The 20,661-nt window shown below is 52.0% G+C and overlaps 3 protein-coding genes across 4 annotated transcripts; all 3 read right to left on the bottom strand.

The window, feature by feature from the left end:
* Positions 1-1,642: 1,642 nt before the first annotated feature.
* On the bottom strand, positions 1,643-8,242 carry CALHM2 (calcium homeostasis modulator family member 2). Of its 2 annotated transcripts, none has more exons than XM_013174494.3 (3): positions 6,648-8,242; positions 3,656-4,638; positions 1,643-3,576 (listed from the first exon to the last, which is right to left on the bottom strand). In XM_013174494.3, exons 2-3 carry the CDS (start codon positions 4,196-4,198, stop codon positions 3,160-3,162), a joined length of 960 nt encoding a protein of 319 aa, XP_013029948.1. In that variant the 5' UTR covers positions 4,199-4,638; positions 6,648-8,242; the 3' UTR covers positions 1,643-3,159. The 2 variants fall into 2 exon arrangements, with proteins under 2 accessions (XP_013029948.1, XP_047916356.1); XM_048060399.2 differs by having other exon boundaries at positions 3,656-4,439.
* Positions 8,243-9,140: 898 nt separating this feature from the next.
* On the bottom strand, positions 9,141-12,422 carry CALHM1 (calcium homeostasis modulator 1). Its single transcript, XM_013174645.3, has 2 exons — positions 11,351-12,422; positions 9,141-10,397 (listed from the first exon to the last, which is right to left on the bottom strand). The coding sequence occupies exons 1-2, from the start codon at positions 11,897-11,899 to the stop codon at positions 9,918-9,920; spliced, it is 1,029 nt and encodes a 342-aa protein (XP_013030099.1). The 5' UTR covers positions 11,900-12,422; the 3' UTR covers positions 9,141-9,917.
* A 4,773-nt stretch (positions 12,423-17,195) lies between these two features.
* CALHM3 (calcium homeostasis modulator 3) lies at positions 17,196-20,375 on the bottom strand. Its single transcript, XM_013174495.3, has 3 exons — positions 19,441-20,375; positions 18,413-18,668; positions 17,196-17,639 (listed from the first exon to the last, which is right to left on the bottom strand). Exons 1-3 carry the CDS (start codon positions 19,725-19,727, stop codon positions 17,196-17,198), a joined length of 987 nt encoding a protein of 328 aa, XP_013029949.3. The 5' UTR covers positions 19,728-20,375.
* Between the last annotated feature and the right edge of the window lie 286 nt (positions 20,376-20,661).

Here is a 20,661-nt window from a genome sequence, read left to right as displayed (position 1 = left end):
GGAGGCTGCTTGCTTGCAACGTCTAGTTAGCAGCTGCTGCTTTTCTTGTATTAACAGCACAGCTGCAGTGCTGGTATTTATTTATTTTTTTGTGTGGATGGATTAGTTACATAACAGAACACGTAAATAAGCGTTGCAATAGAAACCGAGATCCCTTTGAGGTATTATTACTTTATGATTACTGGGGCTATTATTGTCTCTACAGTTGTCAGCAGGATAAATGAAAGACCTTTGTGTAATTCTTTGTACTGGAGGAGCCCAGTTTAAACACAGCTTGCTGTTGGGAAGTATGCCCTAGCTGGCAACCTGTAGGCATGGCTGTCAGCCTGTGCAAGAAGAGCAGAGAGTGTGCAAGCTCACAGGTTGTGTGATATGGCATGCCAGGAAGACGGGCAGCTCAACTTCCCTCTTGGTATTCTGGTTGCTTGCACTGTGGTAAAAAGCTGTGCAGGTTTAATATCCTACTTGGAATATTTTTTGTGGAAGCTAATCAAGTCTATGCTCCCCGCCCCTTCCTTTGCTCTCAGCCTTTCCCACAAATTGGTAGCTCTTGCCCTGATTCCTTTCCTCCTTCAGTACTTTCTTCCTTGTACTGACCTCACCTTAGTGTTGTCACTGGGGGAGAATGAGTGACTGCCTTGGCAGGGATATTCATGAGGGTGCTGGTGGTTCAGAATCCCAGGATTGTGTTATCAGGAACTGCTAAGAATTGTAGAAGAAGGGAGGGAAAAGTCCTTACAACTGCAAGCAAGTATTTCTGACTGCAGGGACTTGTTCTACTCCTCACTGTCAGCTGCCCAGCCTCTCCAAGAAGAGGGAGGGAAAATGGATAAGGCTCTGGCCCATCCCAACACATGGAAAGCAGCTGGAGTTAATGGTGAGGAGAGAAAAGCAAGCAGAGCAAAGGCTGGGCTGTGCTTATGCTGTGTTCTTAGGATAAACAAATTTTTTACAAGCATTATATGTCTTGTCCCTTTCCTTTAAAGGAGAGAGGGGGGAGGAGGAGGAAGTGGCAGTGGAGATGGTTCAAAGGAACAATTAGGACTATCATAAAGGGAGGTAGGAGAAGTAAACGAAGAGTAGACATATGCTACTGTTTCAGCAAGTTACCTTGCATCTCCTGACCTGTGTGTGGGGGTGGCATGTGTGTATGCATGTTTACACCTGAGGGCCAATGAGGAGAAATGCAAATTAACTCTTTCATCTCAAGTTAATGCAGTTTTGTTTAACTTGCATATGATCGTTCCTGCAGATTAGTTGATGGTGCAGTTGGGAGCTGGGTCTTCCCACAAATTCAAGGCAAACGTGGAGAAGCTGAGCAGGGGTCCTGGGATGCATCATCCATTAAGAGGCATAGCCCTCCCTTTCAGTGAGGGAATACCTTCCAGCTATTTCTTGCAAGGGAACATATTTGTAAAAAGGTTTCTAAATATGTCTTCCTTGCTGCAATTGTGTGTTCTGACATACAAAATCTGCACTACTTAATACAGGAAAAACTAAAATGTGGTGTTTCTATCTAGAAACTAGAAGAGATGTGAATGTTTAACAGAAAGAAAAAACACCCAGTCTTTGGGTTCAAAGAGAATATTAAAATATGCCTTTTGTGCCCCTCTGAGGAAAAAAAAAATCAGAAGGCAATGAAGAAGAACTAATTTAATAGTTTATTTCAAATCTCTTTGTGCTTAAGCCCCTCTGAGTTCAGTGGGTTTGAGTTGTGTTTTTGAACAGTTCAAGGCTTTTCAGTAAAAGGCATAGTGTAAATGGAAGTTGTATCTATAATGGAGCAGTCCAAGTAGGAAAACCAAACTCCATTGTCCTGCCACTTCTTAAGTGTTAGGTGTACGGGGTGAAAAGGGACGGCAGTACCATAAGAATAGCCTGTAGGCCGAAGTCAGCACTACATCACAGCAATGGCAGTAATTTTATACCTCTTTGGTACCTCTCTCTCAGTAGAGCTGAGTCCCTAAAAGAGAGTCTGCTGCGGGGGCCATTTAAAGCAGTGAAAGGAGTTTAAGGAAGTTCAGTGGTGGAAGAGTAGGGAGAAGGCCGTGCCCCCTTCATCCCATTCCCACTGTCTCCTGTCACCGCAGGGCTGCGTTGTCAATGCAGCAGGCGAGTGCACGTCATGTATTTTGTCTGGCAAGTTTCTTGCCCCTTTTCCTTGGAAGAAAGATGCTCTATTAATACAGTTAAGTATAATTACTCAGTGTGCATGTATGTGTGTGTATATATATAATTACATGTATATAACTAATTCTGGCTGGGGTCTTGCTGCAACTCATCAACACAAACAAGCAGGACTCTCATCCAGTGATGGATGAGCAATGCGATGAACTGCAGACAGTGCTGTGATTCACTGTGAGTACTGCTCCTCTACCCAGCCAGCTTACCTGAAAGCTATTCTGCTGATGGTGCCATCTTCCAGAGTTATAAACTCGAGGCTGCGACCCTTTGGGCTCATTAGAGATTGTTAGGCACTTCAATAAGGACAAAGAGAGTTTGGAGTCCTACCCAAATTTCAGCTTTTTAATTACAGAGTGTCTTTCTGAATACCAGGAATATTGGTGATTCCTCCTGCCTTAGTCTCTTGATTATTTGGCGTGCTGCTGTATTACTGACCCACTCCTTCCCAGCTGTTATTGCATCCCTGCTGCCACAGGTATTTACCCACTGCTTCCCTCTTGCCCTGCTCTGTGAAGTCTGTAAAGCACTCCATGACCTTCCTGTATAACAGGCACTGCAGAATGGCGTAAGAAGGTGGGTGTGTGGGAAGGCTAGGGCTAGCCCTGCTGGGGTTGGGGGTAAGATGGGTGGGACTGCAGTTGTCGCAGTTAGAAACGGTCCCACCTCTTGCTCCCTGAGGTTTCTGCTGGTGATTAGACAGCAGGGCTCACCACCAGCCTGGAGGTAAGGTGTGCACCTGCTGTTTGCTCCCCTTGTATCTCTGGGATCATTGGCAAGATGGTTGTCTCTGAGGGAGGGGTTCCTGAGTTCACTGTATTGCTTATCGGCCTCTACCTTGAGGCTGTTGATCCCTTTTTACCTTCTGAGAAAAGTAATCCTGCTGGGAGCAATATTCCCAGTGAATCCATCAGCTGCACACCGATACTGATAGGCCTGACAGGCAGTCTGGGCAACTGCTCCCAGTGCCTGTCTGTCTTAAGAAGCCAAAAAGAGCATTTCATGGCCCTCTGGGGTTGGCCCGTTCCCTTCCACCCCTTTGGCCCATTTGTGGAGCCGGCTGTAGAGGGGGAAGCCCTTGTTCTCCCGGTAAATGTAGACACCCGTGATGGCGTTCCACTGGGGGCTTGGCTGGACACCCTCCACTGGGAACTCCTGCACCAACTCCTTCTCCTCCTTGTCCAGCGCCACAAAACCAAAGAAATGCTTCACGTTATTGGCTGCCAGGATCCTGGAGTGGACCTCAGCTGTGCGGCGGAAGAGCTTGTCCTCGTTGGCACGGTACTGGGCCCAGTAGGCCTCCTGCCGGTAGCTCAGTGGTGAACAGCAGTGCTTCAGGCACTTGGTGAGGAAAACCAGGACCGCGACGATCCCGATGAGCAGCCAGCCAAAGAGCTGAGAATAGAGAAGCTGTGTTAGGATGTATCAAGGCAGTCTTACCTGCTCCATGCAGTTCTCTCCCCAGCATGCCTACCTGGGACTCGTATCTCAGCCTCCGTGTCACCTCGTCCCTGAACTTGGTGAGATTCGATGGTATGTCTTTACAGGGGAACCTTGCCAGCACCTCGGCTCCGTACTCAGCTGGGAACTTGTCCAGGGAGGATGGCCTGACAAACTCGCTGAGGGCACAGATATAAGCCTCCCCACGCAGCAGCGAGATGACTGACCAGGTGACGGGTGCCACGGCCGCCCGGCCCATGATGGAGCCAAAGAGGAGGAAAGTGGCAGCAGTGGAGAAATTCTTGGTGCCACGTTTGTGGCACTCAGCCACTAGGTTCCAGGTGTGGTTGTTCCAGATGACACCGATGAGGAAGAGTGCCAGAGCTGGGACACCGATGGCAGCCAGCCCGTAGATGTAGTTACGGGCTGGGGAGCAGGGGCAGTTGAAGGCAACGACTGAGAAGAGCTCCTCGCTACCCACTGTGCCCAGGGCCACCAGGCCGTTGAAGATCATCACATCTTTGCTCTTGAAGAACAAGGAGAGGAAGCGGAAGTTTTCGGCAACGAGGGCGGCCATCTCGGCCTGGGGCTGGGGGATGAGAGGAGGTGCCTGCTGCAGCGGGGGGTCGTGCTGGCCCACGTCCCAGCACCAAGGGGCACGACGATGCGGGGTGAAGTGGCCTTGGGCCTGCTGACATGCAAGGAGCGTGCTGGGAGCACAACACCTTCACTGCTGTTCCTTCCAGCTGGTGTCCCAACCCCTGGAGCTGGCTGCTGATATCAGGGATACTTCAAAATGGGTTGAAGAGGGATTCAGCCTAAGAAACAAGGGAAAACTCAGACTCTGTTTCCCACTAAATTCTCTAAAAATGTTTCTGCAGCAAAGACTTAGCAAGGGGACAGTTGTTTCTTCCCCAGCTGTTTGCACGTTCGTCGTCTTTCCTTCTTTGGCTTTAGTCACCTCCCACAGAAGTGATTTACCAGGGGTGTTGCCACTGGATGCTTGATCTCCCAAGCCTGCAACGAAGGAGGATTCTGTGTTACTGGGGAAACTGGACTGGACCACTGGGGCTGGGATGTGGCACCAGCACTGCCCCTGACTCACAATCTAGTCCAGGCACACACACAGCATGCCTTGTGAGCACTGTGGGATTTGCCCCCCCTCCTTAAATGTGATGAGTTAGTAGTTAGTAACAGCCTAAGGTACGTCAGGGAGGCAGCAGGAGGTGGGCCCTCTGGGTGCTGTTAGTTCGTCTGGCAGGTTTGGGTGCAGGGAGATGGGGTGTGGGAGGATGAGGCAGGAGAAGGGAGGGGGAGGAAGCAACTTGGGACCGAGACCCCGCTGGAGGATGGTGTCCTGCTGCCCTGTGAGTGACAGGGTGTGTGTGAGTGGCAGCCCCAAGCTACTGCAGCCCTATTCCCCTAGTGTGAGACTCAACAACGGGGCAAGAAGGTGCTGAGGGCACTGCTGGTGCCAGCAGAGGACGTTACTTTCTGGGAAAGCGAATCTTATCATGATGATCCAAGATGCAAACACCACATGCAGATAGAGCTTGGCCTACAATTACCTAGGAGTTGTTGCTAGTACTGGGTGTGGTAGGATGATACTTCTCTCCCACAGTTGGCTGACATAACTGTACGTGCCCTTCTGGCCTACAGGCCTGGCTCTGCCTCTTTCCACCAGCCTTCAGTTGTCCCTTGACACCTTGGTGCCAGCAATGCACTGTGCTGTGTGTCTTCCTCCAGCACTTCTCTCAGTACAACACTGGTTATACAGGGTAGGACTGGTGCTGAGTGAGGATCAAGTCTGGGGAAAGTACATGCCCTGATTTTTATTTATTTATTTTCTGAAGGACAGGAAAATAAGTGGGGAGTGCAACCGAGCTGTGTAGTGATGCCCACTCCTCCTGCCCTGTGCTAACCAAGCCTTGCAAACTGTTTAATTTCTTGGTTTACTTTGTATCTACGCTGCACCCTTGTGTGGTTTTATCTCGGGAAGCCTCAAGCACCTTGCTTGCTGGGAAAGCCCTCACCCCTGTGACGAAACACTTGGACTTCAGGGGAACTGCTGCCACCGTGGCTTGCTGGAGGCAGGAAGGACCTGGGTGGTTAACAGCCTCCAGTGGCAGCATCAGTGCACATCCTTGCAGAGAGCTCCTGGAGAGCCCTGACCCACGCACAGCACAGCTACCCTTGAATCTTCCCTGATGAAGCATCTCCCCCACAACGCGCACAGGGCAAGGTGGCCCTGGGCCAGCCCCCCCCGCAGAGAAAAGGCTGTGGCGGCATTGGTGCAGACAAGACAAAGGTTTGCCATGGTCTCTTTTACAATGCTTGCTCAGGCATTGTGCTTTAAATCCATCTTGTGCTCCAGTGCGTCTTCTGCCCCCCCCCCCCCCCCCCAGCCTGTTTTGCTTGGTTCCTCCACAGGGAAGCAAAGGGGAAGTGAGCCAGAAATTTGGCCTGGTTTCCCTTCTCTGTCTAACCCCCAGCAATCCCCTTAAAGCCATGCTATCACGCAGCTCAAACATAAGCAGCCAAGGCCCTTAATTTCTTCCTGCATCTTCCCAGCTTTCCATATGCAAAACTCCCGTGTTAAAGGAGCCAGACCAGCCAAAAACTGCAGCCACGTGACGGCACATCAGGCCTGCAGCTCGGGCTGCCATGCTTCATGGCGTGCAGCCTTTGCAGCAGGGCACCGAACCTACAAACTTGCACTGGTGCATAGGGTTCAAAGCCCTGTTACTGGGGAGAGAAGCAACCACTGCTGATAAGCAAGGCCTTGCAACCTCCCTGCCAGAGTCTGGCATCAGGCAAAGCAAAAATAAGAGGAGCTGGCAAAGTTACGTTGTTTTTTTTGGGAGTGTGGGGGCTTCCTTCCTTTGATTCTGGCTTAAGCTACCTGGCTAGGAGAGGGTGGGGTAGGATTGGAAGGGAAAAGTTGTTTTCAGCAGATCGTTGTTTAGAAGTCTGCGTTAGTCTTTCTGAAGCATCCATGAAAGCAAGTAAAAAATGAAGTCACTTACTTGGAAAGCTGTTGAAATCAGTTCTGGAGCTTTCTCAGCAACTCACGTGGTTTTCGCGCGGGCTCCGGGTGCGGGGCTTTCCCAGCAGTGAGGGGGGCTGCGCAGAGGGGGTGTCCAGCTTTGGCCAGGCTGATGGACAAAGTGAAAGTGGGTAAAATCAGCGTTCGAGTTCGGCAGCTTCCTTTTTCAGTCTGCAATGTGCCCTCGGCTGTCAGCTTTTGGGAGGAGGGCGGGGGTTGTTCTCGGGCCCTGTGCTTGGGTGGGGCAATGAGCAGGCACTTGGCTTCTGCTGGGTGCAAGGCTGAGGATGTGCCTTTAAAAAGAAAAAAAAAAAGGAAAGACTGGGAATGAGTCACTGGAAAAATCACATCGTCCTTTTCCAGATCTACTATACAGCTGTGCAGAGGCTGGCCATGGAGGGATCTGGGTCTGCCTGGAGGACGGGAGCGATGGATGCCTTGCTGGAGCATGAAGGGGAAACACCAAAGCCCCCAGCCTGGGGGCTGGATGCAGCCCTCATGCTCCCCAGGGGATGCTGGAGGGACCCACCGGTACCGAGGGAAGGACTCGAGCTAAGCAGTCAGGGGCAGCACGGGAGAAGAAGCCCTTGGTCCCAGGCGAAGGGACAGGAACTGCTGCTTTCGTGCCTGAGAGCTGGCTGAGCCAGCGGGGAAGATGCCAGTCCGGCTGGGTTTTCGGGAGAAGCAGGAAACCGGCATCACGAGCTCCATCGGGTTTCGTTTCCTGCTGCTCGGGACGGACCCGCTCTCGTGGGGCGAGCAGAGGGGAGCGATGGCTGCCATGCAGTGCTGTGGTTTGGGTCCGGGGCAAGCCGGGACGGGATGGGGGGGCTGGGTGCAGCCCACAATTTGGCAAGCACAGTGCATTCCTGCCCCCTCTGCTTTTCCGCTTTCCACTTCCTCTGCAGTCTGATGCCTGCAAGGCAGTGGAGGACGCCACACTTTCTCCTTGCATCTCTTCCTCCTCTTTGGTGTCTGTCCTCTAGCTCCAGCCTGTCGCAGAGGCCAGAGGCTCCACTCTCTTTCTCCAGCGTCCTTGTCACCATGTCCTCAGGGTTAAGCTCAGCCCTCCCCAGAGGACGTATTCAGCCCAGGAAGACCTTCAGCAACACCCATGTTCCCCTCTGCCTAGAGCAAACCCGAGCCAAGCCTGATGTCTGCAGTCCAGCTGTGATCTTTGGCCTGAGTCCTCTTCCTTACCCCAGACGTGGGTTTGGCTCCAGACCTGCCCCCTCAACGCCTGCCCAGCCCCAGGAGGGTTTTTTGCAGCTCGGTGGTGCTGGGATGTGCTGTGCCCTGTGGCAGTCCCACACCTCTGCTTGGGGCCCTGCTGCCAACCAGGCCCTGCACGCTGGGACCACAGCCCAGCTGAAACCACAGGGGCCATACTGGATCCCCCAGAGAGGTGTCTGCTCCCAAAAGTGATGAAATACATCCCTCAAATCCAGAGAAGCTGCCAGGACAAAGTGCCAACACAGAGAGGACATGCTGCCTGCTTTGTGGGGACTCTGCCAATTGCTGTGTGGGGCCGAGCTATGATTTCAAAATCTAGATTAAAACTCCAAAAGCTTCTCTTTGCAAATGCACACCAGTTCCTTGGTATCTCGATGGATCTGCCATGGAGCCTGCCAGCCCCATATTCTAATCACTGCTGTGGTGGGATGTGGAGTACGCCTTTCGGGGTGAGCCACTAACAGGGCTGAGCTGCAAATAATAGGAGTGGAAACCACCTTTATCTTTTAATCTCCTTTGCTTTGTAAATCAGGTTTTGTGCCTATTAATTTCTGGGCAGGTGCCTTAATTAAAGTTTGGGGTGTGAAGATTAATGATAAATCTGTGTCATGCTCCTTTCTCCTGGGAGTCAGCCAGATTCAGCCTGGCCTTGACTATGGGCTTTTTCTTGCTCTCGCAGAGCGGCTCGGAGAATTTCATTGTCATTTTTGTCCTTTGTTCTCCTCTCCCCACAGCCTCTGTGGAGTAACACGCCAGTAATTAAGGTTTATGTGCAAGACTGTCACCTCAGTAACCGGTGAGCCATAATGGGTTGGTTTGAACAAGAAAGCAGTAGGAAAAATTTCAAGGGGATGAGCGTTTAGAAAGGGACGCGGCAGGGGTGAAATTCGTATTTGCAAAGGGTTTTTCCTGCGTGTTGCTAACGAAATCATGGCCATCAGGGAACATGGAGATTTCCATAGTCACCTTGAGGACCTGTGCCCCATGGCCTCCAGGTTTTAGGGAAATGAGCGCCCACCCGGTGTTGCACAGGGACGGTGTTGCCTCCCCACAGCTGACGCGGCCACCCCAGCTCCACCACAGGCCGCGGCCAGCTCGCTGCCAGCCTCCGCGTGCCACCTCAGGTCCTTGTCATTGTATTCAAATAAAGAAACCCCAACAGCTTTTGTAAACAGCCTTTATGACTCCTCGTGCCTAAGGGCAGAGCTGGAACGGCAAGCCTGAATTATTTATTTGTTGCTAGCTCCTTAAACAAACATCCGGGCTGTTTGTAACGTCGTTCTGTGTGCTGGGGGGGAATCCAGGTAAAGCTACAAGGATGGGCTGACCGTCTGCCAAAAACCCATGGCATGGGGTCAGCCTGGCACCTACCCTCTGTGCTGCTGAGCGATAGCTGCTCTCCTTGTCTCGGCAGCCCCCTGCTTGAATTGTACCTGTGACACCCGACTGCACCGTCCTCGTCACAGGTAATGCGGTGTGGGACGCCCCTTTGCTAGTTCATTTTTGGGGTCAAATTTATTTAAGTTTCTCATGGCATTGAAACTGTGTGTGTGTGTGGGGGGGTAGTAAGATAGAGATGGTAATGGGAAGACTTTTGGGGTTTCATGTCCCAGTATGAGAGGGCCATCCCCAGCTTGATTCCCTAGGGGAGAATTTTTAATAGTGCCCAAACCCATGAATGCTGCCCAGCATCGCAAGGAGCTGTCCCTGCTCCAGCTCTGTCACAGGGTTGGAGGTGCACGTGGTAAAAGAAAGGAAGTTTTGCACATCTGGCATCATCCACCTCAGCAACTGCCACCACACAAACCTGTGACATGGGACACACAACACGTCGTGCCCACTGGCACCCCCAGGGCTTATCCATCACAGCCTCGGGCAGCCCAAAGCTCCTTGCCCCTGTTACCCAGGCTACAGAGCTGCATGCGGGGAGCAGATGGGATCACCTGGGTGCCAGCACTGCCCTTTGGGTGCACATTCCCTTGCAGCCCCTCTCCCGAAAGCGTGGCTCTGCCTCCGCTCACACCCGGCTGTAGTAGGCAGCCATTTCCTTCCGACGTGCCGGGGGCTCTGGGGGGGGCCGCAGGGGGGGCTGCCCTTCCCCAGCCCAGCCGTTGCCATGGGGGGGGCCACCTGGGTGGAGGTGCAACGGGGGCTTACACCTGTGCCAGCTTTTCAGGGCCGTGTTCATGGTACCCTGGTCAGTGATGCCCAAGAGCTTCTCGGAAGCTTCCCCATCATCCGTGGGGTTTTTTTTGGGCAGGTGGCAGTGAGCAGCCTCCATGTCCGTGCTCATGCCCTGGAAGAACTGCTGGATGCAGACCTTGGCAAAGCTCCTGGCGTGCTCGGTGCAGGTCTCGTCGAACAGCTTGCGCTCGATGTCGATGTAGTGGGACCAGTACCTGCTCTTCAGGAAGGCGGCTTGGGTGAAGCAGGGCCGGAGGGATCTGACCAAGAAAGCCAGCGTGGTCATCAGCAGCATGAAGCACCAGCCCAGGGCCTGCAGGGGTGAGGGGTGAGACCAGACCCATCATGGGCAGACCATAAAGACCTCCTTTTCCCAAGCTGTTGGAATTCTGTGACATTTGTGCTCACTGGGATCAGTGGCAATGGGCTGCCCTGATAATGGGATGTGACAGGAAGGGACAGAAGAGGGCAGAGCCAGCCCCAGTGTGTGCTCACGGCTCATGAGGTGACCCCCGCTGTAGGTGCAGCCCTGAACATCCACCTGGCTGGGGTCTGTCCAGGCAGCACCCCCTGTGCCGCAGCACCCAGAGCTTCCTCGCAGCTGGGAATTGGGGTCTGTCCAGGGAAATCTTCTTTTGTCTGGAAGAAGACCCCATGACTCCATTTCTGTTCTGAAAATGGGGATAATTAATTCCTATATTCCCTAAAGGGGGCAGGGAAAGGAGCTTTTAAGCAAGATGAGTGGTCAGAGTGGGTTGGACCATCCTGTCTCCAACTGTGGCCAGAGGCAGGGCTTGAGAAGAATTAAGCACAGGACAAGCAGTTAGTGGCAGTTCTTCATTTGTTGCTGCCTGGTGTGGTTAATAAACACATGCCAGCTGTTTCACAGTAAGCAGCAAGCGGCATAGATGGTTATCAGCCCGTCGCTTGCACAAGTTATAACAAGCAGCCGGAGCAATCACGGGTGACTGGTGGGTTACGAGAGCGGGTGACAGCCATGGAGTAATGACCACGTCAACCCCTTCTGACCTTGCCCTAAGCAGCTCTGGCTGCTGCGAGCACCCATAAGCTTGGCACAGGGAAGAGGAGGGACCGAATTATCAGTGTGAATTGGGGCTGAGTCTGAACAAGTCATACCCCCTCAAAACTGCCTGTCTCTCCTCCTGCAGCTTTATTTCAGCAGAGAGACTCCCTCGAGGGAAAAGCTCAGGTTGGCAGTGCCTAACCCTAAGCCACCAGCGAGGGCACGGTCACAACGCCTCTTACCTGCGAGATGCACCGCAGGTACCTGACGGCCACTTCGTTGGCGACGAGCTCCTGCCCATCGTAGATCTCCTTGCAGGGGATGCGGGCCAGGACCCGCTTCACCTCCCCCTGGGAGAGCCCGGGGTGGCTGGCGTTGCCCAGGGCCCCCACGGGCAGCGAGGTGCAGAAGGCGCACGTGATGCACTTCCCATCCAGCAGCGTCACCGACACCCAGACAGCCGGGGCGATCATGGCGCGCTGCGCCATGGAGCAGAACATGTAGCGCAGCACAGCCGCATCCTTCCCCCGCCGGCCCCGGGGCCGCCTCCACTCCTCCGCCAGCATGGACACGTTGTTGTTCAGCACGAAGCCCAGCAGGAACAGGATGAGGGGGGGCACCAGGAGGACGCCCAGCCCGTAGGCCAGGTTGTAGCGCGGCAGGCAGGGGCAGTTGAAGTCGAAGGCTGAGTACAGCTGGGCGCTGGCGAGGGCCATGATCCCACAGATGCCGTTCATGAAGGACTCCTGGTTGGACTGGAGGAACTGGAAGATCATCCGAAACTTGTCCATCTTGAAGTGATTCCTCCCCCCACCAGGGTCCAAGCCACGTCTTCGCTTTACTTCATTCTTTCAGCCCCCCTCTGCAAAGACTCGGTGCCAGCAAGTCTCAGTTATTCACCGACACGCTCTGACAACCCCAATATTTAAAGCAGAAAACTCAACCATTTTTTTTTTCCTGCTCATATTGCTGCTTGCCCAACTTCAGGGTTTGCTTTCTCCTGCTCTTCTTTGTGCCCATAGGGCCTGTGTTGTTTCTGGTTTGCTAAACCTCTCTCTGTTCTCCACATCCTCATTTCTGCTGTCTCCTTGTCACCGGTCTCCTTAGCTGTCGGATGCAGGTGCTGCCAGAGCTGTGCTCTGCCCTGAGCAATCTGTGGCCTGGCAGGAAGGGGAGTTGCTGGCAGGGCTCCGTGATCCTGTTTGCAAATGCAGCGGGGCATCTGGGTGCTCCTCCCTGCAGCAGGCAGGACGCCCCACCTCTGCTCTGCTGGCACGTATGGAAAATGGGGCTCCACAGCTTCCCCCCTCCACGTCTGCATCTCCCCAGGAGCTGTCTAATGCAAGTGTCTTGTGTCTGCCAGGCCCTGCTCTGTGCCTGCACTGCTTCACTGGGAAATTACTTTTGTCTGTTTTATTTTGCAGTCGGAAGGGAAGAGAAAAGGAAAGGCAGAGGAAGGAGGAATAAAGCTCTTGGTGCTGTGGGATGCAGCGTGTGTGCTGTCAAAGACTCTTAGCAGCTCCCCTCCCTCCTGCAGGCCTGCACATTTCAGCCAGACTTGCAAGCTGACACTTATAGCTCCTTGGTTTACACAGCCCTCTGCCCTCAGGGCTGGCTAAAGTATCCTTCAAGCCCTGGCTCACATGGTCTGCTGTCATCCAGAGGCACACGGTGTGTTTCCTGGCTCTGGGGCTGCAGAAAAACAGGCAGAGAAAGGAACAAGGGCTGCAGGGACAGGGCACAGAGGATATTCCCTGCTCCACAGGTTGGTCCTGTGAAGACATCCAAACCCAGGCTGCCCCTGCTTTCTCAGACAGTGCTTCCTGCCTAGCAGAGTTCTGAAATTCATTTTTTTTTCTATTAAATTTCTTCTTTATACTAACTTTCAATGAGCATTTCTGAAGGGCTTGAGTGCACTGATGAGATGTGATAGCTGTGGTTGGGTCAGGCTTAGCTCCCACAGCGCAACCCAGAAAGAAGTGGATTTTGTTGCTGCTGCTGTCCTGCATCTCTATTCCCATTTCACAAAGCAGTTTGAAGCTTGAAGCACTAGGTTGTTCTCTCAAGATGGCCAAAAAATGGGGAAATATTCAGACTCTGAGTAGCGATGCTTTTCCCCACGGCTTTGTACAGGGTCAGTAGCAGAGGTAGGAAGCCAAGCTAGGTGTTTTGACCATTAGTGCAGTTTCTGATGTCTCCCCTTGCCAGGGATAGGGTAGATGATGCTAAACCCCCCCTGAGAGGCCACCAGAGAGGTGAGCACAAAGCATGCTGAAAACACCTGGTCGGTCTTAGCTCTGCCTGCTGCGAAGAGTTTAATTGCATGATCTCATCAAATGGAAAGAGATTTGCCTGTATGAAAATAGATGAGGCTTATTGTATCGCTAGCTAAGAGCTCAAGCTGGCTTCTCTGTTCACCTGTCGAGTGGCTTTTTGAAGGGCAGTTCACATCAAAGCCTGCATGAATCAACCTTGTAAAAAGCAGAGAGGTTTTTGATCTCCAGGAAAACTCTGCCTTTCATTAAGGATGAATGAGGGTCTGAGACTGCCTGGTGTACAATGATGGCAGTCCTCACAGAAGCAAACAAGTCAGTGGGATTCAAAACAGAGTCTGTGAAAGATTGGGAAAGTTGTCCTTGCAGTCAGCCCTGGTGTTTCATGGGCTCCTGATAGGTGAGGGACCCTGACAGATGTATCTGTGTGCTAGGCTTCAGGGCAGCCCTGAGAGATAAAGAGCTGCTGAAGCCTGTGAACGACCCTCTCCCTTTCTCCTTCCTGATACAGCTAACAAACTGTTCCTCACGCCCATTTTTTTTTGCATTTTGTATTTTGCAGCCACTCTGGGATGATTTAAAACCTGAGAACATGGAAAGCAGCATGCAAAGAGGAGCTGCAGACCTCTGGTCTGAGCTGGGTTAGGAAAATAGCTGATTTGACTAGTGTGGAGTGGTGAGTCCGAACCGAATCTCAGGCTGAGATTTGTAGGGTTATGTCTGGTAATAGTAAACCAGAGTTAAAATTCAAAGTGCAATGCTGATTGGAAAGCACACACGAACACACACACACAAAAAAGCTCCCTGGAGGTAAAGAGCATGTGAAGACTTTTGTGCTAGTCCCAGCTGGTGCTGCACACATAACTTAGGGTGTTTCTGGGGTGGTCTGGAGAAAAGGACCCTGCAACAAGCTGGTGTGAGTGAGCACATTCAGGAACGGGCATTGTGGAGGCACCCAGGATCACCCCTGGAACAGACATCGAGGAGCGGGGGTGAGGACAGGTTTTGTGAAGAGAGCTTTGTGCTCTCTGAGCTCATCCAGGGCAGCTCAGGGATCCAGCCAGAGCTGGTTTTGTTATGAAAATAAGAAAAGATCTGATGGGGTGGAGAGATGGGGAATGGAGCGGAGGGAAGTGAGAGCAACGTATCACGGGGTTTGCAGTAGGAAGTTTAATGCACCCAAGCAACAATATCAGCCAAACTTGTTCCACAGCTGAGACTAAATATCTACAACACACTCTGGATAGGGGCAGATAAGGAAGTGGTTGGTCTACCCAAAAATTTGGACCATGTGACTAAGAGCACAGTCCAAACGCTTCTTAAACTCCGACAGGCTTGGTGCAGTGACTACTTCCCTGGGGAGCCTGTTCCAGTGTGTGACCACCCTCTCGGTGAAGAACCTCTTCCTGATGTCCAGCCTAAACCTCCCCTGCCTCAGCTTGACATAATTCCCACTGGTCCTATCACTGGAGATTAAGGAGAGCAGGTCGGCGCCTGCCCCTCCACTCCCCCTCGCGAGGAAGCTGTAGGCCGCGATGAGGTCTCCCCTCAGCCTCCTCTTCTCCAGGCTGAACAGGCCCAGTGCCCTCAGCCGCTCCTCATACGTCTTCCCCTCTAGGCCCTTCACCATCTTTGTAGCCCTTCTCTGGACACTCTCCAACAGTTTAATGTCCTTTTTGTACTGTGGTGCCCAGAACTGCACACAGTACTTGAGGTGAGGCCGCACCAGCGCAGAGTAGAGCAGGACAATCCCTTCCCTCGACTGACTAGCGATGCCGTGCTTGATGCACCCCAGGATACGGTTGGCCCTCCTGGCTGCCAGGGCACAGTGCTGCAAAATCAGTTGGGCCAGACTAATATGTGATTGTATCTGAGCTTGGAGACTGCAACCAGCTTCAAACTTCCAGATCTAGAGGAACACTTTGGCTGCAGCCTAGAAGCCATGTGTACCTAAGCTCCCCCAGGCCAGCCAATCTTCTTGCCATGACCTGCCAGAAAACAGCAGTGTAGGCATGTAACCAAATTAAAGCCAAAACTTTCAGCCTAGTCCTTGACCTGAATAGTGAGTGAGGATCCGGATCCTGGCATTTATACGTGATAGTTTCTATGCAGCCGAAGTAAATACTGTAGTCAGAGATCATGGGGCTAGATTTTGAAAAGTCCTGCGTAAAGAAGAGATCTCAGAAAAGCAAATGCAAATAACATTAATGTCAAGAAAAGTAGTTCTGATTGCTATATTCTTTATCTGTCATGACTAGACAGATGAAAATCTATGATAGCAATTTTGCCTTTAAGATAATTTTCTTTTTTCTTTTATTTATTATTATTATTTATTTATTTGTTTTTAGCAGGCTCTGTACTGATTTTCCTCTCAGAATGACTAACAGAAATATGACCCTTGTGCACCTTTTGTATTAATTAATTAGGTCAACTCTAACCACTAAGCCCCTTGTCAGGTTATTTCTACTACTGATAAGGAAAAATTGACCTTAAAACATTGAAGCCAGGTAGACGAGCCTATTCCACAAGGTCTCTTGGCTCCATCCTTGTTAAGTGAAATCTGCCAGGTGTGGATCATTTGACCCTTCCTATATAGGAAGCATTAGGAGTTGTAGGGAATTGCCTCCCCAGGGGAGTTTGAGGCTCAGGTTATCTGGGGTGTTTCTCTACCATGGTGAAATGGACTCAGTGTTCCCCAGTAGGCTGCTTTTTCTTCATGTTTTCTACCACCTCTGTGAAATAGTTTTAGTGACCCTATGAGCTAACTTCTTTGGTGGTGCCTTCTCAGTACAGTAAAACCCTGGTGGTATGACTTCACTGTGAAGTAGTTTGGAAGTGACTCAAGTTCAGAAGCTGGCAAGTAAGTGTTCCTGGGTTCTGCAGTTGTTTAATGCTGAGGGGTTTGAGCACTTCCTTCACCTTGTCTGTTTTCAGTGAAATTATCCTTTGGGTAGGTTGGTTTGTACTAAAATCTAGCAGGGGAGTGCTTAAAATCCAGATTCAGGCTTCTCAGGCAGAGTTGCTGCATCCTGCCCATGGCATAGTGCTGGTGCTTGCAGCAGCCACCTGAACCCCAGCACGTTCCCATGGCTTCAGGTATGTGAATCAAAGCCTCCGTCTCCTTTCCTTCTGCAAATCCAGCTCAGTCCAGGGACACTTACCTGGGAATATTTTCAATTAATTCTTTACAGCTCCTTTAATTTCAGCATGTTGCCATATTTTGTTTTGAAAATGCTTGGAAGTATCAAGGGGTTGTTAGAGTGAGGCTGAATAACTTGGCAGCTGGGCTGGGGGCAGCCAGAGCGCTCAGCAGCTGGGAAGATGTAGGAGGTGGTTTGCCTTTTGAGTAAACCTGTTGGTGTGGTACTAAAAAAGTTGCCAGTTTCATTTCAGTGTCAGCACTGCTGGCTCTCCCAACCAGATTTTGCTGAAAGGGGCAGGAGCTGCTCACACCTCTCTGGAGCTGTTGCTCCAGCCAGTTTGAGTGTCCATCCACATGTTGCTGCCTCGGTTAAATCCTTCCTCGAGCCAGAAGGGTTTTATCACAGCTGTAAGGAGCTGCAAACTCGGAGATGATGCAAGTGCTATGCAGAGCCCTTGGATAAGAAATGTCATGAATGGTGACTGAGTCTGGGACTTTGGGATTGTTGGAGCTGAGCCTCATTAGTTCAGCTGGGCAGTTTTGCTGGATGCCCCAGAGCCCAGCCTTTGGGTTTGGGGTTCTGGAGGATGACAGTGGTGCCTGTGTCTTCCATCTTCTAGGCACTGCTCTGGGTAGAGATAAGGCTTTGGTGTCTTTGGGACAAAACCCCCTTTACACATTGGTGTGCTGGGGGAATTTGGACTGGGCACGGGGGCTGCCTGCCCAGGGTGGAAGGGATCTCTCTCTGCCCAGGGGATGCCTCTGGGTTGCCTGCCTCACATCCAAGGGAGGTTTCTCATAATACCATGTTTTCAGAAGTTTGTTCACCTGATCCTGGTGTGTGATGCCTCGTAGAAGATCTTCCTCTTCTTTAGGCAAGTCGAAGCTGTGCTGTCTGATCTCTTCCTGCATGCTTTCAAAGAAGTGGAGGATGCATTTGTGAGCAAAGAGCCGGCTGTGCTCACAGCAGGTTTCCTCAAAAATCTTCTGCTCAATGTCAATGTAGTTGCTCCAGTGCCGGGTCTGCAGGAGGGCAGCCTGGTTGAAGCAAGGCCTGAGCCAGCGGGCGAGGAAAGCTGCTATGATGAGCATCAGCAAAATGCTCCAGCCGAGGGCCTGCATGATTAGAAATAAGCAGAGGAACAGGATCAGCAACAACACAAAGGCAGCACAGGCTGTATCACTGAGACAGGGAGTCTGCATGGCTGCAGATCTGGACTACTGTCCCCAATCCGTCCCTTCAATCCAGCATCCCAAACTGCGCTCAGGGTGGGAGTACTGGGGAGGTGGATTTATGACATTTATCTGTGCATCAGCAGCTCAGCAGAACAATTCTTTGCAAAGTGGGTCTGGAGTGTTTGCTATGAGCATGGGAGTGCCCCATATGAAGGGGACTTCAGTGCTCCCCTGATGGCACGTACTAATCTCCAGGACATTCACCTGCCACCTACGCCAGCTTCAGGTGTCTCTTTCTCTCATTGTTCCAGAGCAAACTACTTTCATCTCTCTTGGCTTTCACTGTCCTTGAAGCAGCAGGTCCTGCGTGCAAGGTTAGAAAGGTCTTCTGACCCTGAACAGACAGGGCCTTAGGAGACCCCAATATTCCTTACTTCTTACTTGCTTTTTATTACCTGGGTTTAGAAGTTGCTGGCTCTTCTAGAAACAAAATTTAGTTAACTAAGAAGTCCTTTCCTTCCTTTCTCTCCCTTATCTGGATGACTCTAAGATCATCACCGAGGGCAGCAACACTTGGGGGCACAAGGCAGCAAAGAGCAGTGTTGGTCGCAGCAGGACCACGGTGAGGCTATGCTGAATCAAAGGAGAGTGGGATCAGTGGATGCCTGCCCTGAGCATTTCAAGGGTGTTGGGCTGTGCTGGCAGCGACCCACCTGGGACCAGCAGCGCAGGTACCTGGACACTGCCCGTCGGGACATGCTGTTCCCCACCAGCTCGTCCTCCTTGCAGGGCACCTTGGCAAGCAGCTCCTGCGCCTGCTCTACGGTGGCATTGGTGAAGCCTGGGAACTTCTTGGGATCCACGGAGCTGCTGAAGGCACAGATCAGGCACTTGCCATCCAGGAGGGCGACCACGATCCAGACGGCTGGGGCGACCATAGCTCGCTGCATGATGGAGGAGCACATGTACCTGGAGCAGGAGGGAGACATGGGAGGGGAGGTATGTGCGGAGCCTTCTCCTTGCCCAGAGCTTTGATGGACACAGGCTGTCTGGGCTCTGCAGCTCTCACAGAGCAGATGCACAGCTTTCCCCCTTGTCACTCCAGCTACCCTCTCTTCTGCTCTGGGGTCTCTTTGCTGGGGCTGATCCCCAGTGAGGTCTGGTCCAGTGTACAACAGGTTTTTTTCTCCTACTTTGAAAATCCTTTTCTGAGAGACCTTTCTCACCCTGCTCTGTGCCAACCTGTGCTCTGGGTAAAGGTTTGTCTGCAACAGGGTGAAGCTGATTCTCCTTACCCTTTTACCAGAGTAAGTCTGTAATAACTTAGGTGAGGGGAGGGAAATCACAGTGCTGTTGATAAGGAAAGCTGTGATGGAAATGCCACACTTTCTGCACATTTAAACACCTCATCTTTTTGCACATTTAAGCCCCATGAGAAAACCCATGTGTGCACAAAAGGGACAGGCAGCACCGCTGTTTCCCAGGGTGGCAGCATAAATGTAGCTGCTCGTTTCAAGATGTTCCTGCCCTCCTTTGCTGGGGACGGGGCTGTGGTGCTGCCTTTCTGCCTGCTGTGGCCACCTGGGAAGCACTGACAGTGCCCCAGAGCGTGGGCTTGTGGGGTACGGTGTTGGGAACTGAGTTCAGAGGAAAACAAGTGACTGAGAGGATCAAAGATACAGAGAGAGACAGGATAAATGAGAGATGGGAGGGGGGAAGCCTCTCCCACTGCAAACCCCACCTGATGACAGCCAGGTCCTTCCTCCTGCGCCCCTGCGGCCGCCTCCACTCGTCCAGCATCACCAGGGACTGTCTGTTGAGGATGAGGCCACAGAGGAAGAAGGCAATGGGGGGCACGAACAGGATCCCCAAGCCGTAGGCCATGTTGTACTGGGGCAGACAGGGGCAGCTGAAGTCAAAGCAGGTATAAATCTTTATACTGGCCAGGGCTAACAGCCCACAGATTCCATTCATTACAGACTCCGAGTTGGACTGGAAGTACTGGAAGATCATCCGGAAGCGATCCATTGTTCTCTTTCGGCCAATTCTCCTCCTGGGAAGTCCCTGGGCTGCCCAGCACAGTCTGTCTCCTTTCCTCCCCCTTTCTGCTGCCTTGGGGGATGATGAGGATGGAAGAGGGCACGCAGTTTCCACAGGTCTGTCTCTCACTGTTGGGTTGGTAGCTTTTCTAGGTGAGCAGATGGATACAGCCTCTGGGGGTTGTTTTTTCTGCCCTGTTTTTCATTTTCATGGCTGTCCCACGTGCCAGCCAGTGACAGCCTCCAGTAGCACTGGTCCCTCCCTCCTTTCCCAGGGCTGCTCACTCACAGCAGTGAGCTGTCAGCAGATGCCCGGGAGCTGCCCTTTCCCCATCAAGAAATTAATCATCTGGGAGAAACCAGGAGAGTCCAATTTGCTCATCTGTGCAACCTCTGCCTCCCTGTTTCTTTTTGGCCAAGCAGATTCCCAGCCCTGAGCGGGCAGGGAGGAGGCAGGGAGTGCACGCTTAGCTTTCAGCCCACACTATCACCTCTAGCTCAGATTTCCCTAAATGAAAACGGGCTGAAAGGACCATCCCTGCAGTCTAGAGGCTGTGAGGATTAACAGTTTTCCAAGCCTGGAACGGCACCTCATGGCAAAGATTTTGTACCATGGAGGCATTTGTGGCACACCTACCTTCACATCCGAGACCCTTGCATTGTGGCAGCTCATATTTCCCATATAAGATGCTTGTCACAAAGCTGGTGAATGACAAAAGATGCCATTTTGTGTAAGAGAGTTTTATGGAGGGAAAGCTCATACGTGTTTGCTTCTAAAGCCTCTGCTTGTGCTGCTGCGGGTTGTGTGGCTCTGCCTGCCAGTGAAAAGGCATCGTTGGCACTGGATGTGCATTTTGGCTCAGTGTGCACTGGAAATCCTGCAGCCAGCATGAGCTGCACAGGGCAGTTTGTATGTGGAGGGG

The sequence above is a fragment of the Anser cygnoides genome, chromosome 7 (genome assembly GCF_040182565.1).
Source record: "Anser cygnoides isolate HZ-2024a breed goose chromosome 7, Taihu_goose_T2T_genome, whole genome shotgun sequence".
Classification (NCBI taxonomy): domain Eukaryota; kingdom Metazoa; phylum Chordata; class Aves; order Anseriformes; family Anatidae; genus Anser; species Anser cygnoides.
Note: the sequence above shows the minus strand (reverse complement) of the source record. Positions and strands in the feature narration are given on the sequence as shown.